This window comes from Artibeus jamaicensis, unplaced genomic scaffold, assembly GCF_021234435.1.
Source record: "Artibeus jamaicensis isolate MK-2021 breed Jamaican fruit bat unplaced genomic scaffold, CSHL_Jam_final contig_233, whole genome shotgun sequence".
Taxonomy (NCBI): domain Eukaryota; kingdom Metazoa; phylum Chordata; class Mammalia; order Chiroptera; family Phyllostomidae; genus Artibeus; species Artibeus jamaicensis.
Genome location: NW_026521486.1, coordinates 11,696,357 through 11,720,193, shown reverse-complemented (window position 1 = coordinate 11,720,193; position 23,837 = coordinate 11,696,357). Strand labels below are relative to the sequence as shown.

Genomic DNA, 23,837 nt, shown 5'->3' with positions numbered 1-23,837 from the left:
CCCCAACCCCCATTTTAAGGATTTCATGCTATAGCCTCATCTGCTTTGAAGGCAGAGTGTTGTAAATTGTCTTTGTAACTGAAGCTGTCAGAGAGTTGGCACATAATGTTTGTTCCGCTGAATGAGCAGTAAGCATTATTTTCATAAAAGTGCTGGGGATTTTTCCTGCTAACTAGCTTCCAGGAGGATAGTCTGCATAAGATAGCAGGTTATTCAGTGCTCTGTTTACTTCTTTTGAACCTATTTTGAACTTTGATAAACTCTGAATTCTTAAACTTTTTATCTTTAGCCATTACAGATGGTTATTTACGTTTTGTGTCTTTTTTTATTGTTATTTCGTTTTTAGGTACATTCAATTAAACCATTTATTTATATCATGTCAATTTAGACTTTCACAATTTCAGTAAGTACTTCTTTTCTGGACCACTAAACATCCTTATTTGTTAAAAAATAAGCCCTGTCAAAAATGCTTAACAGTGAGATGGGGGTTCAGATCTATGATCCTCTGGCCTCAGTGACCTTGTGCCATTAAGGTCATGTCTGACTCCATGAATTTTAAGAATACCTGTATGCACTGGATATTCACTTTCCCTAATAACCCATTAAGAACTCATTAATTTAAGTAAACCTCATTTTGCAGAGTTGTTACCAGAAAGAGGGCTGGGCCTGAAGCGGGTTGGCCTAGGGCCAGCTGGCAGTGTATGGGTTCTTGACTTCATGCAGGAAAGATTTCACAGCTCAGGTCCAGGTGATTCTGAGAGTACGTTCATTAAGGCCAGCAACAGTGAAACAAGAAGGGGCCTGTGATAGAAGAAACAACAGGCAAGAGACTAGGCAGGGCTGCTTTGACTCTCTAAAACCATTTTAGGAAAGAAATTGGCCACGGAATTTTCCTAGCTTCTTGCTGTCCTGCCACAGAGGTACCGAATGCAAGAAAGCGTCTCAGATTTAGCCAGAGGGCTTTCAAATTACACCTCTATGCTCTCTCTTTAAATTCTAATATGAGTTTATTGAGTACCCACTGAATTATCACCGAAGAAACTATAGTTACCAACAGGTGTAAGGTAGCAAATGGTAGAGACTTACAGTGTAAACTTAATCTAATTATTTATATTATTAATAACCTATGTTTCCTTTTACATTAGCTTGCTATGTTCTTTGAAAGCAGGACTTCCTTTTATTTTCAGTGTCAAGGGAGGTACCCTGTAGCTCAAGCATTGGAAATTTTAATGAATGACTGTTCATCCTCTCCATACCATTCATGATTTCATATTCTTAGCACATGTATCTCCTTTCTTTACCCACCTGTTGCCCTGTCTACTGCCCCTTTCTAGTTCCCAAAGTCATTTCAATTGCCCTCCTCAGAATCTTCTCCAGCTTCGTTTTGTCTGTTTTTAGGTGATTTGAATTACAGTGGTATTTCCAGGATAGATTTTCCTGAAACTTTACACATGGATAGTGTTATGTTCCATTTCCTACTGTTGTCTCTAGGTTGCCATTTTATTGGAAGCCTTAATTAAATTTTGCCAGTTTTTATCTCTTGATTATTTTAATGTGCACTTTGAAATTGTACCTAAAGAAAAGAAAGTGCTCCTAAATAAAGCTGCTAGTGATTGCTCAGTATCTTCCTTAAAGGTACTTAGAAATCATTCACACAAAGAAAAATGCCTGCAGCTCAAGGTTTCCTTGCAGAAGTTGTGTGTGTCTGCTTCCCTTAGAGATTGTCACTTTACACTGATGACAGAGCAAGGGCATACGTACAGAGGACCTCTGCACCAAGTGCCTCAGTGGGGCATGTTTGTTTGTTTGTCTTTATGTTGACGCAGATGAGTAAAAAATGATCAGAGATCATTTTACCTAATATTACCAGGGAAAAACTCTGTGCCAGACACTTTTTAAAGCAATTTGCATGTATTGACCAATGAGGTAGATACTATTCCAATTCTCCAGATTAGAAAATTGAGGTGTACAGAGCTGCAAAATAACGTACCCAAGGTCAAGCAGCTAGTAAGGTTCATTACTGAAAATCAGCCAGTCTACCTCCTGGGCCTACCTTCTCAGTGGATTCCATGTGCTTTCAAATATATTGTTGCTGAGTTTTTTTGAAAAGCAGTAACTTGGCCTGTCCTATTTGCTAATATCCTTAAATTTTCTTTCCCTCTAGTTCCTATAAAGGGTATAAGAAAAATTTTACATGACAGGCAGTATTTGTAAAATCACAGTCTGACCCTCATTGACTCCAGTTTATAATCAATATATCTCTAAACCCAGGTCAAGAAATAAGGTATGCAAACAACACTTAAAACACCACCCTTACCAATGTCCTGGTGGTCACAGAGGCCCCACTCCTGCCACAGAGTCTATTCAAATCAGCTCCATTTGAATTTCAGAAACCTGGAAAAAGACTTTTGGTCCTCACAGCACACAGGAGAATTTGTAGGTAGTTCAGTATAACCACTACTACACTTCAGAAAATTTTCACTTTGAAGATTTACTGCCATGACTTGCATCTCCAGCCTCCCTGTATTGGTGAGTGGTCAGTGATGATAGTGCACACCCAAGGATTCCTGTCTAAAAACCTGTTCTGTTTTTGCAGTGGATAGCCTGCTGAAATACACTGGCTATGGGAATGCTGCAGGACTGTTGGCGGCCAGGGGCCTCTTGGCTGGAGGAAGAGGAGATAATTGGTACTCAGAGGACGAGGACACAGACACTGAAGAATACAAAAATGCAAAACCAAAGTATAGTATCAAGTTTCTTTTCACCTAACTCTGTCTGTGCCTTCGAGTTGGTTATTTGCCTTTCACTTCCTTTGTCTGTCATTTTCCAAGTGTTTCTTTTCTTTTGTGGTTTGGAAGCTTTCTGTTTAATAGTGTTTTTAGAGGCAATTTCATAGTTCATGCCTTAGATAGTGACTTCAAGTGACTGGGGAAGGTTAATAATCGCAAGAAATGTTCTGCTTCATTATAAATTTCCACATGCTCATTATCCTGCCCCAAGTGTTAAGAGAGGGGGTACTTTTATATACTGTATCTACCATCATATACTTAAAAAGCATTGTTGCTACCATTTTGCTTTCATTTCCACAGGCTGAGATCTTAGAAGATATAACCAAGACCCAGTATTTCAGTTGGTTATTTAATACTTCAGTCTTTCTTAGAAAGCTAAATGTAGGTTTCATACATTTTGATCTTCCCTCTTGCATAAAACCCTGTATGAGTCAATAAAGCAACAAAGCACATTACTAGCAAAAGGAAAGAACTTTGGCTTCACAGTAAATTTTACTCAAACACTGAGGAAATCACCTTTGAACAGATGCTGTAGTTCACTTAATAGGCAAACCAGAGACTCTGTCAAGTCTTCCCTGATTCAAAGCTGACAAGTCAAAGACACAAATTCTTCTCTGTCACAGAGTAAACCACCTCTGCCTTCTTCTGTTCTCTCCCTGTCCTTTTCATCTCTCTCTCAGTGCCCATCCCAGGTAAATTTCTTAGTTTCAACTTAGAAGTAGTTTGAGCTCAGTTTTCTGGTTTCCATTACTGAATGTTAAAAAGGTAACTGCCTTTTGGCATCAGTGATGTCGACACACTGTGTTTTCTACTAATAGTCTTCTAGAGTGTGGTGTGGGTCATATAGTAGTTGGTCAAGGATAGAAAATCACTGTCTGAAAAATTAGTTCCCCATCTTTCTTTTAGTCTAGATTGTGCCCTGTTGACATGAAAGTAATGGGTGGTCAGAAGGTGAAAGGTCATTCCCTAATTAGACAGGAATTATTTTGCATGTATTGGCAAATCAGGTCTGAGTAGGTAGTGTTACTTCTCTCATCCTCAGTGCTGTCAGCCTTAGTGGGATCTTCTGGAGTAGATCACAGTGGGGAGAGAGTTGTGGGCGAGGAGAATGCTGGCAGTGACTCAGAGTAGTAAGTTCTTAAGACTGCCACCATTTAGATGTTATAAAGTGGGCATCTCTATCAAGTATCTGAAGCCAATATAGAGGAACCTTTCCCTAAATATTTAATCTTTCCCTAAGTATATATAATTTAATTATAAATAGTCTTACTTGCTCTTATTTTCAACATTCCATAAACTGTATTTCCATATCAATTTAATATTTTATGTCTCTTCATTTGACACATTAAAATATACTACTTGAGACTATGAGGATGGAAATTACATTAGGCATTCTTCGTGCCCTACAGATGTGGACACAGTGATATTAGATGACTCTTTTTAAATACTTGTGGGTGGTTGATATTGTTGCAACTTGATGTTGCTTTTTGTTCAGTAGATGGCTTCTGTAATGATACCTAGCAAGCACCAGAATGCTACTATAACAAGGGCGAGCAGAGAAAACACAAGAACACTGGTTCTCTCCCGATGGTATGGGAAATAGAAATGCTAGATTTCAGGAAAGCACCATTTGTTAAAAAAATCAAGGACCATGATATTTGATATTGTTATTATCTGGGAAGATTCTATACTTGGGCCTTACATCCCTAATCTTCTTTAGCCTTTGGACCTGGCCTGCACCGTTCATAGGAATGGTGTGTTAGTATGGTCCAAATAGTCACTGTTATGAAATCCTGTGTTTCTTACACATTGCTCAGTACAAGTATACAGATGTATTTCCCATCTGCCTTTTTTCCCTACATCTTCCCTACTTTCAGGTGAAACAGGATAGTGGGATGTTTGATTTGTTTATTTAAAATACTTATTTATATGGTCCTTGTAGGGGTAGTGGTGAATAAAGCACTCTGCAAACAAGAGCTCAAAGAACTTTCCCCCTAAAAATTGTTACAAAAAACGTTTTAACAATCTAGTGAAGTTTATAAAATCAGTATCTGAAAGGATCACTTACTCCCCTCCCTATCCTTCACCAGTCAGTGTTCCTAGGATCAGCATTTCTTATGATGCATTTAGTCACAAGAGTTGTTAGTATTGGCAAAAGCAGAGAAGTTACCCTTCATCCAGTTGGCCCTAGTCCCATTGTAGAAAATGTAAGTGGATTCTGATTAATGCACCAAGGTAACCTGTAATCCTGTAGTGGAATCTGAAACCAAGAATTGTATGGAGCTTACATTCAGGCTATGGGAGACAGTTAATATCACAACAGTCCTTTTTGTGTCAGAATAAATGTATTTAATGGACTGGAAATGGCTTTCTGTAATTAGTACATTTAGACAGAATATACTCCTAGAATCAAGTTACATGCTGCACAGTTTTTTGGTGTGTGTCTAGTCATGTTTGTTATAAGTTTTCAGATAAACTTTATTATTGTATCAAAGAGAAACCAAATTTTTAAATTCTAATTTTTACACCTGCTTCTTTTATGCCTCTGAGCATGGGGACCCCTGAACTGTTTATGTGGTATAACAGGCTGATACGGTTTTTACATCATTCCAACTGTCAATTGAAAGATGTATGTGCAAGGACATTTGGCTCATTTTAGATCAGTGGCTTTCAGGCTGGGTACCTAGGAGCCTAGGGGTCCAAAGAGGTGTCTTTAAATAACTGCTATACAAGGGGCGGAAGAAAAGGACAGCCAAAGTGGGTGGAACTTGAAGAGACTTCCTTTCACCCTTAATACCCCATGGTAGTTCATAATTATACTCAGAAGCTTAAAAGCACTATGCTAAGTAACTTGGGTATGACCTTGACTCTTTCTCTTAGCAGTAGCTAGGGCAGCAGCTGTGTTGATAATTTTTTTTACAATTTTTATTTACTGGTTTGAGAGAGAGAAACATCAATTTGTTGTTCCACTTATTTATGCACTCATTGGTTTTTTCTTTTATGTGTTAAGGTTTGTTGTGCTGCTCTAAGTCAGGTCCCATTATAATTGTCTCCATGTGTCAGGGCTTTAATATTTCTTGAAGTAAATGAGCCAGAAACTAGGACTTGAAGAGTTTTCCTTTGCCTAGTTTGGGCTGTGGTGGTATATTTATATATGATAAGACTTAACCAGCATTTTTAGGAACTGGGTTTTATGTACTGTAAGCTGTCATGAAACAATCTAAATTCAGATCTCTAAAAGATGGAATTGAAAGTAAAGCCATTTTTGCCATGTGCACAGGTTCCGTAAGTTTACTAGCCTTTGTGATATTTGCAACCACACCAGTTTTGCACTTTGCAGATTGAGTTCTCTACTTTTTCTTTCGTATTATAGTTTAGGCGAATGGCCAGAAAGAAGCCAGGTGTGTTAGATAAGCTACAGTGTTGTTCCAGGTTTCATTTGCTATATGTGTATAACCCTATTTTCTATATCCTTTATAACTGAGGATATCAGTCTGACTCTAGAAGCCCAACATAGGAAACACTTAAAAAGCACTATAATGTAAATGTAAAAAGACATGTTGGAGTTTTTAATTGTCTAGACATAATATGGTATTTATATATATGTATATATTCAATATATATATTTGTGTGGTTGGTACCTGACAGACACTCAGCAAATGTTTGACAAACAAATGAAAGGGCGACACCACACACCCTAGTCCTTGCAGCGCTGATAGAATGCAAACACTCGAGTTAAGACGTCTTATAATTTACCATCTTGTTTAGTGTGGAGACACTGTTATGTTTTCATGGTAATTCTCAAATTACTTGAGACATTTTCAGCCTCAGTCACCATTAACTGACATCCCTTAAAAATATATCAAATTTATCTACTGGAAACTGCACGAAATACTCATTGTTGCATGGCTCCATTAGTTCATGAAGATTGCACATGCAGCTCCATGGTGACGATTTAACTGAATAAACTCACTGCATCATCCTAAGCCTCTAGCTTACTTATTTCTTAGCAAGTGGCTCACTTATGCTACTAATAATAGGTGGTATTTATTGAGCATCTAATATGTTCCAGGTAGTGTTATTATCTAATTTAATCTTCATAGCAACCCTTTGGGGTTGGGTTATCCCCATTTTAGAAGAATCAGTGGTGTCAAGGACTTGTGTAGGGCACATAGTTCTTGAGTGGCCAGGTGGCCTAACTCCAGAGCTTATGTTTTTTGAAGCAGATGAAGCAAGTTTTATTGTGCTCTTCACTTTGCCTTCTTATTTGGGCGGGGGGTGTTGGGGACGTAAAATATACATAATATAAAATTTACCATTTTAAGAGCCACATATAGGTGAAATCACATACAACATTTGTCCTTTTGTGACTAATTTCACCTAGTCTCTTTAAGATTCATCCATATTGTAGCATGTGTCAAAATTTCCTTCCTTCTTAAGTCTGAATGGCATTGTTGTATGTACCACATTTTATTTATCCACTTTTCTGTCAGTAGACACTGGGCTTGTTTCCACCTTTTGGCTGTTGTGAATGATGCTGCTGTGAACTTGGGTGGACAAATCTCTGTACAAGTCCCTGCTCTTACTTCTTTTGGGTATTTACCCAGAAGCAGAGTTGCTGGATCATATGGTAGTTCTGTGGTATTTTATGAGGAACCTCCATACCATTGGCATATCTTACTCTCTCACCTCCTTCAAGTCTACTTAGATATCATCATCTTAGTGAAGGCTATTCTGTATCCTTATTAAAAATTGCAACACTCCTACTGTTACCCCTCTGCCTTACACTTCCTTACATTGCTCTTCTTTTCCATAGCACTTTTAACATACCGTACAGCTTGTTTATTAAGTCTCTCTTCTCCACTGGAAGATAAGCTGCAGGAGAGAAGAGATTTTTTTTTTTTTTTGGTCTGTTTTGTTCATTGAGATGTCCCAGAATAGTGCCTGGCACACAGCAGTAGGCACTCAGTAAATTTTGTTGAATAAATCATTTGAGTTGCCCTAGCTGGTATAGCTCAGTGGATTGAGCATGGGCCTGCGAACCAAAGGATCCCAGTTCGATTCCCAATCAGGGCACATGCCTGGGTTGCAGGCCAGTTTCCAGCAGGGGACGCATGAGAGGCAACCATACATTGATATTTCTCTCCCTCTCTCCTTCCCTTCCCCTCTAAAGATAAATAAATAAAATCTTTGAAAAAATTTAGAAGTCATTTGTTGTTGAATAAATTGTTTGAGTCAGTCAGCCTCTCTCAGCACTGGGACACAAAATGATGTACCCCACCCTCATCAAGCTTCACTTGTAGGTGGGAGTAGGAGCCAGGGAATAGAATCAAGAAAATCAGTATATGGTGAAGTTCCGCTCTTGTTCTTTTGTCGTTTTGTGGGGGACAAATATTGTGCAGTTTTTCCTGGAAAGACATTTCTAGCTTCATTTGCAGATGATGTCTCCTTTCCTACCCCATCTGTCTCCTTCTTTGCTAATCTGGGTTCAAAAATGCATTTTCCTAAAATCCCTGATTCCTTTCCTATAGGTTGCAAGTTGTCAGCCCATAGGTTAGATTTAGCCCACAAGTAGGTTCTGCTTGACCTCACCCCTGTTGCATTGGTTATCTGGGTTTTATTTTTTTATTTTACATAGTACTGCTTAAAATAATTACTTGTCAGCATTTAGAATTCAGATGCTTCATATGAAAATTCAGATTTTCAGCTCCCTTTGATGAAACATTCTCACGTGGCAACCGACTGATGGAGTTGAGTGGCTGTGGTGCACTTCCCACCAGGCAGAAAGCTCCCTTTTTGTTCCTCTTGCCTAACTAGCTCTGTAGGGATTGGACTTTTTAGCCCCTTCCTCAGCCAGATGCTTTGAGTGAAATTTAATCCACTATTTAGAGATTAAAGTTACCTTTTATATAGGTCAGGGAACTTCTAGTGGCTTTTTTGTTAAGTGTTCTAGTGCTGTTGATGGCCAAGTGTAACAACAATCTGAAGAAAGAGCAAAAGTCTTGCCATGTATTTCAGCTTTTACGCATATATCCCTTTGCTCATACCTTTTTGGTATGTCTTAATCCTTTTGTCTCCAGGCCCATAGCTGCTGTCAGTTGATTTATAATGGCCTTATGCAGTACAAAATTCTCAGTGAAATACTGCACATAGGAGTTGAGATACTTCTTGTCGCCTAGCTGGAAAACAAACATAATCATGGCATTAGCATCCTGGGAAGGGGAGGAAAGGAAGCAGAGACAAGGCATGAAAAATCACAATAAATATAAAATTACTCATTAATATCCACCACAATAAATGTACTCAAAGCATCTTAAGACTCAATGTCTTAGAACAAAATAAAACTAACCGCAGAATTTCATAGGGGTAAGATCCTGGAAGAAACCTGTCATGTTAAATCTCATCTATGCTGTTTGAGGTTATGAAGGTGGCAAGTGTTTATTCAACAGAAATTAACCTGTTTTGTTGAAACTCACATTATTGTTGCGGTGACTATGATTTTTCTTCTCTGGGTAAGGAGAATACATGTGACTGGTTTGAAGTCGGGGTCAAGAGAGGAGACAGTGTCCCAGTCTGCCTCCTGTCCCCAGCACATTGGCATTTTTCCCTTCAGAGAGTGGCATAGCTCACTGCCCCAACTTATGCTTTCTGTGGTATTGTTTACATTGTTCAGAGGATAGGGGCGGGGGTGATGTTTATTTTTGTTTATTGATTTTAGAAAGAGAGAAACATCAATTTGTAGTTCCATTTATTATGCATTCTTTGGTTGCTTCTTGTATGTGCCCTGACCAGGGATCAGACCTTAGCTCGAACCAACTGAGTTACCCAACCAGGGCCAGGGGCAGGGGTGCAGGTAGTGGTGGGGTTGTTCAATGAAAAGATGAAACCTGAATCTCAGGACTAACTTTGGAAGATTGGAATGTTTTACTCCATGGGTAAAGGATAGTAAGTTTTTATTCCACAAGAATGAATTTCTGGCTACTGCTTTTATGTGCAATGAGGAAAGGATTTTGTGACTTTAGTACCTGATTTCAGAGTAAGCTGTTAAATTATTTTAGCAGCAGAGAACTTGAGGTCAGCTTCTGGAAAACAGATATCAGTTCCATTAAACCTGTAAAAGAACCAAGAAAAGAATCAAATGTGCCCTGATCCGGGAGTACTTGTCCTGACTTTTGTGTGCTGTGGCATTCACAATCCCAGAGTTTACTAGTGTGTCCTCCAGACACATTTTCACATGATGGCTTGTACTTGTACATGTCGTCATCTTCTGAGGCAGTCTGCAGGGTCCAGTTTTTTAATCGCCCCTCCATAGACCTTTAGGAGAGAAGCCTTCATGCGGAGACAAAACAAGGATACGTAGTTATTACATCCACTACCTCCCCTTATCTTCTAAGACCGGATTTCCTTCATCTGCTCAGGAAGTGGTTGTATGCTTATAATTACTTTACTTATTCATTTATTTATAAGACTAGTTGTTTTTCTGATTTAGCAGGTGGCAGTAGAGAAGCCAGTGAAAACATGTCTTGTTACATGCCTAAGTAAATAATAGATGGTTCGTGGAATGACATTTTCAGTGTGGCATCTGGATACATCTGAAAAACTCTGTAGGTCTCAGAAGCCTTGTCTGGGTCCTCTTTGTTCTTGACTTTTGGGAACTATGATGACCCCAATCAGTGTTTTTGTTAATGGCCATGAGCTAGAGGCCTTTTTCTATTCTTTTATGAGCGCCTAAAAAAAAGGAGAGGAAATAGGAGAACACAATGAGTGCCTACTTCAGGCCCACTGGTTCTTGACTTGTGTATCTGAATTACCTGGAGAACTTCAAAACAACAAAACAAAACACAGATTTAGTTGGTCTCAGGGGAGACTCACCCCTTTTCGTTCAAGTTTCCCACATGATTCTAATGAACAGCCAGGGCTAAGAATCACTGACAAGCCTGTGGTTTTCAGGTTGTTTCCCCTGAATTCCAGAGTTACTCAAAGTGTCTAGGGGCTGCCTTAAGAGTGCAGATAAGCCCTGACCTGCTTAGTTAGTTGGACTTTGTCATGAGAGCAAGGGGTCACAGGTAAGATTCCCTGTTGGGGCCCATGCCTGGGTTCCAAGTTTCATCCTGGGCTGGGGTGTGTACAAGAGGCAACTGATCAATGTTTCTCTCTCACATTGATGTTTCCCTCTCTTCCTCTCTCCCATTCCCTCTATCTAAAAATAAATCTTTAAAAAAAGGGGGGGGGAGTGCAGACAAAGTGGGCTCTCAGCCATTTCTGTCTCTTCTGCCTACACAGTTGCAGCTGTTGTCTGTTTTACATATCGGGCCTGTACACAGGGTTTCATTTGGTAAATAAGAAGGAGAGGATGGTTTCCACAACTTTGAAGAAAGCAAGCTTTTTAACCATGGCTCTAGACACAAGTCTTACACAAGAATGGCAAAACATATTTTAGATCTGGTTTTTGAGGATGGTGAGCATTGAGTCCTTTCACAAGAATCTGTATGTCATGTGGCCTCTGAAAAATGCAGCAAAAGAAAAGGAAATCTTTTAGTAACAGATAATAGTGCCTAGTGACCTAGCCCTTACTCCAAGTGAGGAAAGCCCTGGTCAGTAAAGAAAGTTAACTTGCCCAAGTGAAAGTCGAAAGCTCACCACCAGAGGCCTGATTATCACAGTGTCTTTGTATTGGCCCACATGGTCTTTTTCAGTTAGACTAGCGTTCTAGTCTCCAGTTTACTCCAGTCCCAACACTCCACATTGTTTATACTCGACCAGGGCACTCATTTGTGTACTTATCCTGAAGGCCTATCCCCTGAAAGCATTTGTGTTTGTAGACCCTACAAAGTAATTTGTTAGCAGTTTGCTGTTTGAAGGAATATTTTATTTGATCATTAAAAACAACCTATCTGTACTTGTTGGGTACAAAATGCTATAATTGCATATCCTTTTCTCCAGAAACATGCTTATTGTATAGACATTTGGCAGTCGTTGGGAGAACTATCTTTTACTGCACTTTCTAAAACAAAAATAATGTGACTTTTATATAAGAGGATAGCTTGTTTGATGTTAGAGCTTCGTACAGTTTATGAGACATATTCATTTTAAGTACTTTATTATATTTCTGGAAAGCCATATGTATACCTACCTGTCTCTTGGTAGGCTAGATTACATTCCTTTTTTATGTAGGTCAGATCAAATTTAATTGAAATAGTTCTTCTGCTTTATCTTTTCTTATTTAAACACTCATTGCCTTCTCTGGTCTCACTAATGGACTAATTTCCTGAGATTATAAATTGGCATGCTTTCATTTTCAGATTCCAACCTCTCTGTCATCATTTTTCCAATTTTTTGATATATTTGTTTTATGCTGTATCACAAAACAAATTTCTCCTTCTGAAATCATTTGTCCCCTTTTAATTAACGAATAAGCTGTGCATCCATGGATATTTACCCTATGGCACCAAATTTCATATTTTTAAAAAGCAGGTCTGCCTATTTTTTTTAAGTTGGCAAGTTGCTTTTGCTTTTTCAAAAACAGTAGTTAATGCCCATTTCCCAAAGCAAATTACTAGAAAAGTAAATTTAAAAAATTTTTCTATGGCAGTTCTATACCATAAAATTGCTATTAGTGCCAATTTTTTGGCAATTATACTCTTTCTTATTGTAACTTACAACTTGGACCAGAAAAGTATAGAAAGAGCATAATTTTAAAACATACAGCATAACTTTTTTTTCTTTTTGTAGCATTAATCTTATCACTGGTCATTTAGAGGAACCAATGCCAAACCTTATAGATGAAATGACAGAAGAACAAAAAGAATATGAAGCCATGAAACTTGTCAACATGCTTGATAAACTTTCCAGGTATTGTATTCCCATCCATTTTTTGCTTGGTTTCTAAAAATGTTCTATTTCTTTGTCTCTCTCACTGAGAGTTACCCTAGAACAGCACCTCTGGAAATCCATGCTGATTGGAACGGGGTGGCCCAGGCAGCAGCAGTTAGGTCTTTTGGCTACTGTGGTTTCCTACCTGTGCCGCTTCTGGACGTGCATTCCTACACACTCCAACTCTCAACACGGGGACCGCAGCCACTGCAGCACTGTGACATTTAACCCACTAACCTCCCTGTCTCCAAAAAGATGTTATGATTAGGTTCAGTGATTTTGCTGCTTCTTGTATTTTTTGTTGTAGTCTGTTTTGGTTCTTGTTTCAAATCATGATGCTGTTTTTCTTTTTTTGATGTGCAAATTTGCAATTCTGTCTTTTTGGGTTGCTGCTAAAACCAAGAATTCTAAATTGTCATGCACCCACCAGGAAAAGTAAAACATCATAGCGCAAATGAAAACTTTTCTGAAAGCATGTGCTTGTATTAATTAGGGGCTCTAAAAACAATCTCCCCTTCTTGCTTCACATTTCCTTCCCTTCCAAAAATAATTCTAAAAATAATTAAATATATACTAATCAGCAACTAGTCATCTTGGAGGAGTTATTAGAAAATATTCATTCCTTTCACACTTGTCTGAATTGCTCTATTTTCCAGTCTTACATTGAGTCACTGTCTCCTTAAACTATCTTGAGTGAGTGCTTCTGTGTGTTGGTGGCAGCTGTCACTTAAAGGTGAATTTCTTCTATTCACCTCCTTTTTCACAACTATGTAAAGGCTAGTGCCCCCTCAGTCAAGAGAAGTAGCAACTGGAATAGGAAAGCCAACAGTTAAAGAGAAAGGTGTAATGAAAAATCAAGCGGAGGCTAAAAGCACAGCAGGAGGCTTGGAATAGAAGTGTTTGAACATGTGGGGAGTGTGACAAGTATGGATGGGTATCCAGACCTATGCAGTCTGAGCTTCTTTCCGACGGTGCTGGTAATGTGGGGGGAGTTATTTAGAAGTAAGTAGTTTCATCGTCTACAAGGCTAATATGACTAGAACCTGGTGACTTCCAGTTAGCCTCTTTAAACTTTCATCCTTTCCCAAGGTTAGAATTTATAGCCAACTGACAATGCTCACAGTTTTCAAAAGACATTGTCTGTTTGTAGATGACATTCTCCACATGTTTGATAAAAGAGACATGTTCCTTCCCTGAATGGATTCACAAAGATAAGATACTGATATGACAGACCTATAGGAGGAATGAATATATATAAAAGTGGGATTTGCATTGGCTGTTTCCAGAAGGACATGATGAGACACAGTGGTGTAAACAAAACAGTTAGGGGAGAACCAAGAGTCCCTCTGGTAGGAGAAAGAAATGTTAGCAGAACCTGAGTGGAGCATATTAGTGTGTTAGGACAGTAAAGCAGTTAATTACATAAACATGATTTTCATAAATTATTTCAATAATATGAGTTCTTAAAAGATAACACAAATGCTAGTCAACTGGCCCATGTATCTGTGAGTAAACTCCAGGCTAGGAAAGTAGGAGATGGGGGCTAGAACTGTGTAAGGTAATGCAGTGTAATTTAGATACTGGACTTACTGAAAGAGACAAGACCATATCATAAGGCATACCTATAACAGAAAACAGTACCAGGTCCTTCTCCTTGTAATCCTAGGGAAATCCACAGATTCTAGAAGCTGCCAACAAAAATATACAAATGTCAAGTCTGAAATACCAAGCTTCTAAGCTCCCACTTAATTTAAACTATGCCTCAAAGAAAATACATACTCATCCAGAAACAGCTAGCAGAGAGATGCCCGACTCAATCTGAAGGTGACACTGATTTGTACACTTATAAAATAGAGCCGATATGTCTGTCTTGTGTTGGCTTTGATGGTACCAATTTCACTATTAAAGTTGAAGCTAAAGGCAACTTGGAGAATAGTCCTAAGTCTCAGACGTTTTGCATGTGGTGGGTTTTTTACATTGTTTGCCTTTATGTTCTTTCTAACATTTGCTCTCACTAATAACAGTCAATGAAAAAATTGTGTGGAGATCAGCAGTGGGCATTCCAATGCAGGAATGCAAAGAATGAAGCCATTCTTTGTGCATCTTACATGTTTGTCTTCAGTTTCTCTTCTCTTTTCCCTGTTGTTGGTTGTTTTTGTTTTTGTTTTTATTTTTTGAGGTAAACAAGAAGCCATAAAGCCAAAGTAAACTGCATGTAGTACAATTCAGGGAACATTTATTAAGCAGCTATTCTGTGCAAGCTACTGTGCTAGGAAGATGAGGGAGACTGGTGAACCTGACAGTCTGCCTTTGGAAAACTCACAGTCTGGTGAAGGGAATGACTGTAATCTAGTCTAGAATACAAAGCAGAAGCAAATAATGATATAAAGTAAGGACTGTGTTGAACTATAAGCATCCAGGAAAAGGAGCAGTTCATTCTGTCTGAATGAATCGGGGACTTTTTCATAGGAACAGTAGCATTTGTGCTGATCCTTGAAATGTAACAGGTGTTTAATAGACAAATGGAGAAATGACTATTCGTTGCAGGTGGAGGGAAACTTACTCTTGTTAATAAATCTTTGGTATTCACATACTACATCTTTCTTCCAAAGAGCTCAAGTTATTTTATCATTATTTGATCAATATATTATCAGGTTTATCATTGGGGGAAGCCAGGCCCAAAGAATTGCCCCAAACATTTCCAAACTAATGTCTGGTGATAGTCCATTTCCTTTAACAGTTTACAAAACACTTCACATACATTCTTTTTCTAAGCTTCATAGTAAATTGAGAGTAGGAGCTTCATTTTCCAGAACTCAAGACTTTTGCTCTGTCCACTGTGCTATACTGTGTCTGTCTGTTAGAGTCAGTGTTTGCCGGAACACTTCCTAATCATCCTCTTCAGCATTGTGCTGCAGGTCAGTTCCCTCAACTGTCATTCTAAGGATGTTCTGCATCCTACCGAGTCTTTATTGCGCTAAAAGTATACTGTAGCTTTGTGTGATTAACTTTTCCTTCTCAAAAATGAAATCATTTTCTCCTGGGCCTGAACTGAAAGGCATGTGAGTAAAGGATAGGGTTGGAGGTGACGTGGCCAATGACTGGACACTAGACACTTCCTTTTTTCCATCCATAGGAGAGCAGATGTGAAGGACCTGCACCAGGATGGTGGTTAGCAACAGTGGCCCATGCCAAAGCTCTTACCAAAGTGATGACTAAGGTTGGTCATGCTAAATACTGTTACTGAGCCTGGTGTAGGGGATAGGTGATACTCACTACCCAAACCTTAAAACCACCAATACAAAAATTAAAATTACATTTCCATTTTGCCTCCGTGCTGGACATAGCCACTGCCTCAAGGAGCTCACCATCTCAGCAGCTTTGTCTCACCTAGATTTCCAAGGACATGGAGAGATTAGTGCTCAGACACTTTCTTCCCATCGAATACCAACTGACTTAGTAGTATTCCAGGTGGTGTGTTTGTTGGCTTGGTTATTTGCTTATTTTTAAGTATAAGGGTTGTATTTGTGACAGATGTGAGTGGATTGGCAGTGGACCTGGAGGTCTTAAGAGTTTGAGAATAATCTGAGCCCTATTGCTCCCATCGTGTCTAGCTAGTACAGTGCCTTGTACCCCGTGGTTTCCTCAGTGTGGGAGAAAATAACACAGCTGCTCCCCCAATCTGTAGGCAGGTTTCCTGCTCTGTGAAATAGCCTCACTGGTTTAAGACTAAAGTAGACTTTTGGCAGTTCCATTTTTGGGGCAAATGTCATAAAATGCAGGGCTAGAAAAGGATTCCATAAAGGTTCTTTGGCCTATGAGTGGCTAATTTAAATATCAGGGAACATAATTTCTATAATATAGAATGATAATTATATTTATCAAACAAACATTAAGGCCTGAGGCATGAGATTATAGAAAGCTTCATTTAACATTTTTTATGTGACAGCAGAGGTGGAGAAGGGGGTGAAATTTGCCTGCCTCTCCACCTCCTCCTTCTCCGAATTGAAAAAAAAAAAACAACAAAAACATAAGCCCCTGCAGTTTAAGCGGGAGATTAGAATGGGGACTGTGTGTGGTTAAGCAAGTCCAGTGTGGCTAATACAATTGCATTCACCTTAGCTACAGCGCACAACTCGTATATAATAATGCAGCCTCCTCCAGAAAAAGAGAGAGAATTGATTGGCTTAAGTTTAAACTAACCAAAGAAAGTAATATTTCAGGTTTGTTTTGACTTTTCTAAACCCCTTTAGTTCCTTAGTTGGAACCAGGACTGATTAATCTCATCCTACTCTTTTCCCATCACTGTGCATTAAGGTACACTGCCTTTTTGCTTATCTATTCTATGAAATACTTTAAAATTTACATTTATATAAATAAGTAATAATTTTCCCATTTCTCTTTTCTACTCCTTATCCAATTGATTAATTAATTGTCATTGTGTGATATTGGGGGCATGGCTTTCTTAATTAATGCAGGTACCAAATATGGAATAGTTCTTTTTAATCCAAAGATTATTTTTAAACTTACTAAAGCTGAGACTGTTGATTTATGACTAAAAAGTAATAAATATGTAATTTTTCCTTAAAATAAGTTACTTTGTTTACAAAAATAACAACTGTGATGACACCTATCTTTTTGACGAGTCAGTCAAAGAAATGCTTTTCAGGTACATTTCAGAAGTGTGGTCCCATTTTTAAAGCATTGTGATATCTGTTGTAGAAATGAAAGTATACAGATCCCAGTTATTTATATCAGAAAATCCTCTAGATGTCCTCTGTCCAGTAATGTGACTGCCAGCCACATAGAATCATTGAGCACTTGAAACGTGGTCAGTCTGCACTGGAATGTCCCACAAGTGTTAAATGCTCAGACTTTCAAAGACTCAGTAAAAAAAAGAGATATAAAATATCTCAGTTGTTTAATATAGATTTTATATCAAAATAATATTTTTGATATACTGGGTCAAACCCAATATATTAAATGTATATCATTTCTTTTCCAGTGTGGCTACAAGAACATTTAAGATTACATATCTGGCTTATATTTTGTAGCTTCCACTGTATTTGCATTAGACAGCACTGTTCCACAACATTAACATACACTGTAAGGTTGCTTGGAAGTTCAATTTAGGGAACTTGGATCCAGGTTAATTAATACATCTTCACAGTGGCAGGGAAGATTAATTTGAAAAACTTCATACTATTGTATATTGTTAGGCTATTGAGGCCCCTTCTTTTGGCTAGACAACGCTTAAGGAGGATGTCATGCTACCTTTGTATTGCTTGATGGCAGTCATTGCTCCTGAACTCTGCAGTAGGAACAACTGCTTTGAGCTCTTGGTTTAAGCACTAGTTGAAATGGCTTCTACTAGAGAAATATCAAATAAGAATAACCCACTGGCTATTTGCTCTATTAGTTACCCTCCTCATTTAACTTTTAGGCTTTCTGTTTGGGGAGAGCATGTGAGAACTTCTGCTTTTAGTGCTTCATAGTGTCAGTTGGCATGCTGACCTCTCATTAATATTTATTTTGCTAATTTGGACAATAGGATAGAAAAATTCTATAAAGAAATTACCAGGAAATAATAAAGAACCACTTCTTCTTAAGGAAAAAACTGAAAATTATTTTTCTAGCACTATCCCTAACCTCTTTCTCTGCATTTTAACCATGCTGTTTAATGTGAGGCAGGTAGCAAATTTTTACAAGCTTTGCATGTGTTCTTCTAACAGAATTGAAAACAACTGTAAAAGACTAATATTTACATAGTGCTTTAAATTTTTTTAAAAAGTACCCATATATATCATCTCTGTTGATAATTAAAACAGCCCTATGGATTAGACAGGGAAAGAGGTGCTGTACTGAAGAGTAAACAGGACCAGTAATCACATGGCTGACCCAGCCCAGGCGTCTGGTTAACGAACGACACAGCCAGGACTCCGTTCTCAGTCTTCAGACTCCAGGTCATGCATTATTTTGAAAATTACCAACACCACCCCCAAATTTTTCAGTCCAATTTAAATCAGAAATTCTAAATTTTAAACAAGTGAAAAGCATAAAGACAGACAGTAACCATATTTACCTGAGAAGAGAATTAAGATTTGGAGGATATTTTTTCCACTCTTCATTCCATAGTTGATTTGAGCTCTTTACAAATATCAGGTCAGAAGCTAAATAAATAGCTTATATTTTTAACAACAAAAAACAGTTTTATATAGAAAAAGCCAGTAAAATTGCTATTGTTCTATGTTAATATAAGGTCTGTTTTGTTAATATAAGGTCTCAGTTTTGAAAAGAGAATGATTATAGGTATTCTGACAAATGCTTATTATTTAGTGTGATCACATTAGGAAAACTTAACTCTAAAAAGGCTTCCTTCCCTTTGGGACTCTTCAGGAAACTCCCCCATTGCCTTCACAAGGTGGAAAGGTGTGGCGCAGACAATATGCCATATTCATTTGTCTTGGGGGTGATATTTGTATGCTACATGTTCAATCTTCCCAACTGTGCCCAAACCCAAAGCATGATAGTGAGGGCTAAGGAAACATCCTCAGAGTCATTTGTGAAAGATGCAGCCTGAATACCTAGAATTTGCTATGGAAAAGCCACCATATACCTTCTGCCTATTGGGTTAGTGACTTAGAGGAAAATCAGGATAACCAGTCAGCAGTAGGAAGCCATCAAACGAAAGATATAATGAAAGATGAAAGATCAGGGTCCAAAAGACACTTTCATAGTATATAAATGAACATGTTAACTAGAGTCAAAGGTTATAATATTATTTCTGGGGTGGGGGAAGAGTCAAAAACACTTATAAGAATGTCACAAGTCAGTGGGAAATCATTGTACTTCAGTGAATTATGCACTGACTGTTCCAGTGATCCAGAAACTTTGAAATAAGATGCACTCTCAGACTTGGAATTATAGCAAAGATTACAGAGCTTTCTTCAGGCTATCCCAGGCTCCATTCTTGCAGGCATTTTGGAGAAAGCTCTGTGTTAATTAAAAGGCTTTATTTATATACAAGTTTCTCATCCTATCTTTCAGATGTTTAAAGGAATTAAATATGAAATGACTAATTCGAAATGTCAGGCTTCTTTTTTCCAAGCCAACCTTGCATTAAGAGCAGGAATCCCTGTGCCAAAGAAATGGTTCCCAATTATCCTGTCCTGGGTTTTGTTATGCATTGTACAGAAGTCAACAAAACAAGTATGTAACAGAACCTGCCTAAATAACAGCCACCCTCATTAAAAACGGAGAATTAACCAGGGGATGATTGAAGGAGCAATGCCTTATAGGTTCCCCCTTTTCTTCCTTTCTAATCATAGAACAAAATATGTTACATAAAAGGATCGGAACTATTATGCAGTAGTACTCAATTAGAGGGAGGTGAATAGGTCTCTAACATACTGTTTTATCAAAAGAGCAGACCGGTGTTTGCATGACTGTTGTTTCATTACAGACCCTGTCATTAATTCCATGTGTCAATACTGCCCTGTAGTACACAGAGCAGACAAGAAAGAAGAGCCCTTGAAAACAAGGGAATGATTTTTGAGTCGTTATCAAGCTAAGTGGCGAGCGGGAAGCTGAATCTCGTATAGGTAAATTCGAAGGGACTCTTGGGAGATCTGCAAGTGGGAAACAAGAATGTATTTTACCAACTGCTTACTTATGTCCTGTTTTTCAACAAGTCCACTTGAATTGAATGCTTTGTTTGTATTGCACAAAAATATGTGCTGTGGGCAAGAGTATTATTCTCTTGCTTCCAGGTCAAGTAAGGTGTTTTATACACATACACATCTGACCTACTCTGTAATGTGCGATTGGGTGTTAGTATCTGAGCCCCAATATTGCACTGTCGTTTCTGGGGGAAAGAGTTACATAGGAACCAGAAGCCCTGACAAGTGGAACCTTCTCTAAGGTTCTGAGAAGTTATATAAGCCCAGGCATCCCAGAGGGCCATACTTACAGGGAAATGGTGGCTGAGGAAAGTGTTCACATATATCTGGAAAATATATATATACCAGGAAATTATAAATATGGTGTAAATCCTATAATCTCCCACCCCTAAAACTTTTAAGAAAGTTCTGTTTTGGTTTTTTGGTTTTCACTAGCAGTCCCACGGGTTAGACTGGGGCAAAAATAGGGTTTCCTTTCTTGGACGTGCTTTATCTGTGTCCTCGTGCCTGGCCAAACCCTTGTAGATTATGGTTCCTTACCGTTTAGTAAGATCAAATTTCTAAATGATGTTTCGTTCCAGTTGAACATTCTTGGAGGCTTATCTCTTCCCTGGCCAGATGCCTGATCAGATGAGAAGCCCGCCATGATACTGTCCCAGTGCCTAGAATGGGCACTTTGTCCAGTAGACATCACTGTACTTTTTGATGATAACGAGGGCAGTCTTAACTTGTGTTAAGGCCTGTGTGTAGCATTGAAGGTAAGTATGAAGGAGTTGTTGCTGTATAAATATCTTAATCCTGATGCACATTTCAGTATACAATATCTTGGTTTAATCATGATGTACATATATCTGACATCGAAGCCATCCTTTTTAGATGGGACCTTCAGAATTTAGGACCAGTAACTCCTGATGGAACGGCCTGTTTATTGAGGGCCATGATTGAATATAGATCCTTCCTTGTAACCCTTGCCATTGCTTTGATTTACTTTTGTAATCATTCTAATCATCTGCTCATAGTTTTGCAGAGAGGATTTCTGGTCTTGGTGTATGTCAGTGACAGGTAGGTAGGGTGTTGTGTTTGACTTGTAGGCTTAGAATACAGTGATTAAAAACAGCAGTTTAACGTATTGAGTTTTAGTGTTTTAAAAACCTAGCAGCTTTTTATAGAGATCAAAATTATTTAGTAGCCTAATATTCAGACTCTGAGAATAGAATCTAGGGGATCATTTGTCCAACCCCTTCATTTTATAGATAGGGAAACTCAAGCCCAGAGAAGGGAGTGACTTGCCCAAGGACACCCAGCAAGTTAGTGGAAGATCTGAGATTAGAGTCTAGACATCCTGATGCCCCACATATAAGAAGCTGAATCTACACCAGTTAGTAGTTGGGAGTTGCAGGCTGTGTGGTGCAGAGGAGGCCTGACTTCTGCTGAACGTCATAATGTCTGATAATACGGACTCATTGGGGAAATAATTACAGTTAGAACAATATGAGAATGTTTTTTAGACAAATGATTCTCTACCATTCTCCTTTCATGCTGTGACCCATGTATTATATTCTTTCACTGAGTACCTACTGTGTGCTCCATCCTATACTAGATTCCCAAATCACAGCCAGATAAGACATGGACTCTGCCCTCAAGTTGCTAATAGTCTAGTAGGGAAGGAGAAATCCCTGGAAAGCATTGTGCAGAATTTCCTGCAGGATGCTAATACTATCTCTCCTAACTCAGGATCCTGATGCGGAAAGTGGATCTTCTACACAAAAATCAAGCTTTCTCTTGGTCATGTAGTTTATTTACTAGGAGGCCCATACAACACCATACCTTTCCTTTCTGTGAAAGTGCACGGTAATATCCACTGCAACTAAATTTAGTTCATAAGTACCGAGGAGCTGCTATCTGCAAGGCACTGTGCTAGACACATAGGGATATGAAAATTAATGCATAGAACACTTTCCTTTTAATGTCAGTGATATTGTCTCATAGCTTTCCAACTTTGTAGTGAGACTATTTTTAATAAAAAATACTCTTAAGTGTAGGGCCCTTGAAAGAGAAGACAAAACGTCCTCTACACTGTCAGCCTGACTTGTCAGCCTAGGACTTCAGTCTCCACTGAGATTCTCTTTTGTGCCCCGTATCTGTTTCGAGCTTTTTTCCCCTTGACCTCAACCAAGCGAGTCTGTTTGCCAGTCTCTGCAAACTTTTGCTTCTGTGCCTTTGCTTGACTAATTCTTCTGCCTGTGGGATGCCTTTCTCCCCTTGAGTCCGTGTTCATCACTTCTGTTACAGTCTGGCCCTGAGTCCGTCTCCTGCAAGGGCAGCAGCCCCACCTCTTCCCGCGCCCCTCCCACATGTTCGTGACTGGCGGGGCAGCGTTTCTGTTAATGCTGCCCATTCTCCGTCCATACCTTGCTGACCTATTTACAACAGAGCTGATAAAATGAAACAGTCTGGTATAATCAGGTCACTTATCAGACCTTTTAGGGGTGAGTCTCTATATCAGAGTTTCATTTTGCTATTTGTGGGCTGCTAGTTGTATGATAGGCAGAATATGAGAAATGTTCATTTAAGATGGTGGTTTTAAAAAAAAGGCTGGGGTCTACAAGAAAAAGTAGTCACATATCTGTAAGTGAACTTCTCTCTTTCTGCTCCCAAACAGGGCTAGATCTCATCTGAACAGATTTCAGTTGCAATAAGGGTATATTGACCTGTCAGGCTAGGTAAGGCAGGGCTTTGCCTGTTAATCATCTCAAGCTTATTGATCTGTTCTGTAATTCTTTTAATATTGTTTAATATGTGTGTGTGTTTTATCTTCTGAGCTGACAAAAAGCTTCTCAAGGACAGGGACCATGTCTTTTATTTGCTGCTGCATATCCTCCTTCCACTCAGTTCCCAAAGGTGCCCTAATAAGCTTGAGGAAACTTTGCATAATCACATGGCAGGAATTGCAGCTTGTGGGTTCCAGCTATATTCCAGCCACTGCACTGTGCACTTTAGATACGTAATGACCTTTGCCCTCATGACAGCTCTGCAAGGTACGTATTTCCGTCCCAGGTCTGCAGATAGAGAGTGAAGGTCTTAGTGCCCCAGGATTAGAACCTAGGGCTTTCTGGCTCTAAAACCTGTATGTGTCTTTCATCATACCGCAATAATAACTAATATTTAGGACTCCTTTAGAGTTCATGGAAATCTTTCATCTGCATTTTTATTACTACTGTTACTACCACTATTAGGACTATTACTGCTGCTCCTTACATCATCACCAGGAAGTAGTTAGAGCTAGCATTTCCATCATTCCCATTTCACAGATGGGGAAACACACTCAGATTTGCCTAAGACCACACTGCTGGTAAGTGGAAGAGCCAGGACTTTGCCCACAAACCTCCTGGCACCAGATCTTTTGGTTTCACTACATCACATTGCTGCCTGAATTCACTTGCGCGGTGCACTACTACGTGGCCGGTTATCACTGACACCCTCCCCTGCAGGAGTG

At 38.9% G+C, this 23,837-nt stretch overlaps 1 protein-coding gene across 5 annotated transcripts in view; it reads left to right on the top strand.

Annotated features, from left to right (window-relative positions):
- Window positions 1–23,837, top strand: part of RIC8B (RIC8 guanine nucleotide exchange factor B) — a 102,175-nt gene that overhangs the window by 73,341 nt on the left and 4,997 nt on the right. The window contains exons 8-12 of one of the 5 annotated variants that reach the window (XR_005084538.2): window positions 2,597–2,741; window positions 12,522–12,641; window positions 15,799–15,882; window positions 20,125–20,263; window positions 20,923–21,099. Coding sequence is in view for 3 of the 5 variants with exons in the window: in XM_037160128.2 (XP_037016023.2) it covers window positions 2,597–2,741; window positions 12,522–12,641; window positions 15,799–15,838 (305 nt within the window). In the remaining 2 variants the exon portion in view is untranslated. Of the gene's footprint in view, window positions 1–2,596; window positions 2,742–12,521; window positions 12,642–15,798; window positions 15,883–18,503; window positions 20,264–20,922; window positions 21,100–23,837 lie in introns of all 5 variants that reach the window. The other 4 variants (XR_005084537.2, XM_037160128.2, XM_037160126.2 and 1 more) reach the window with 4 other exon arrangements.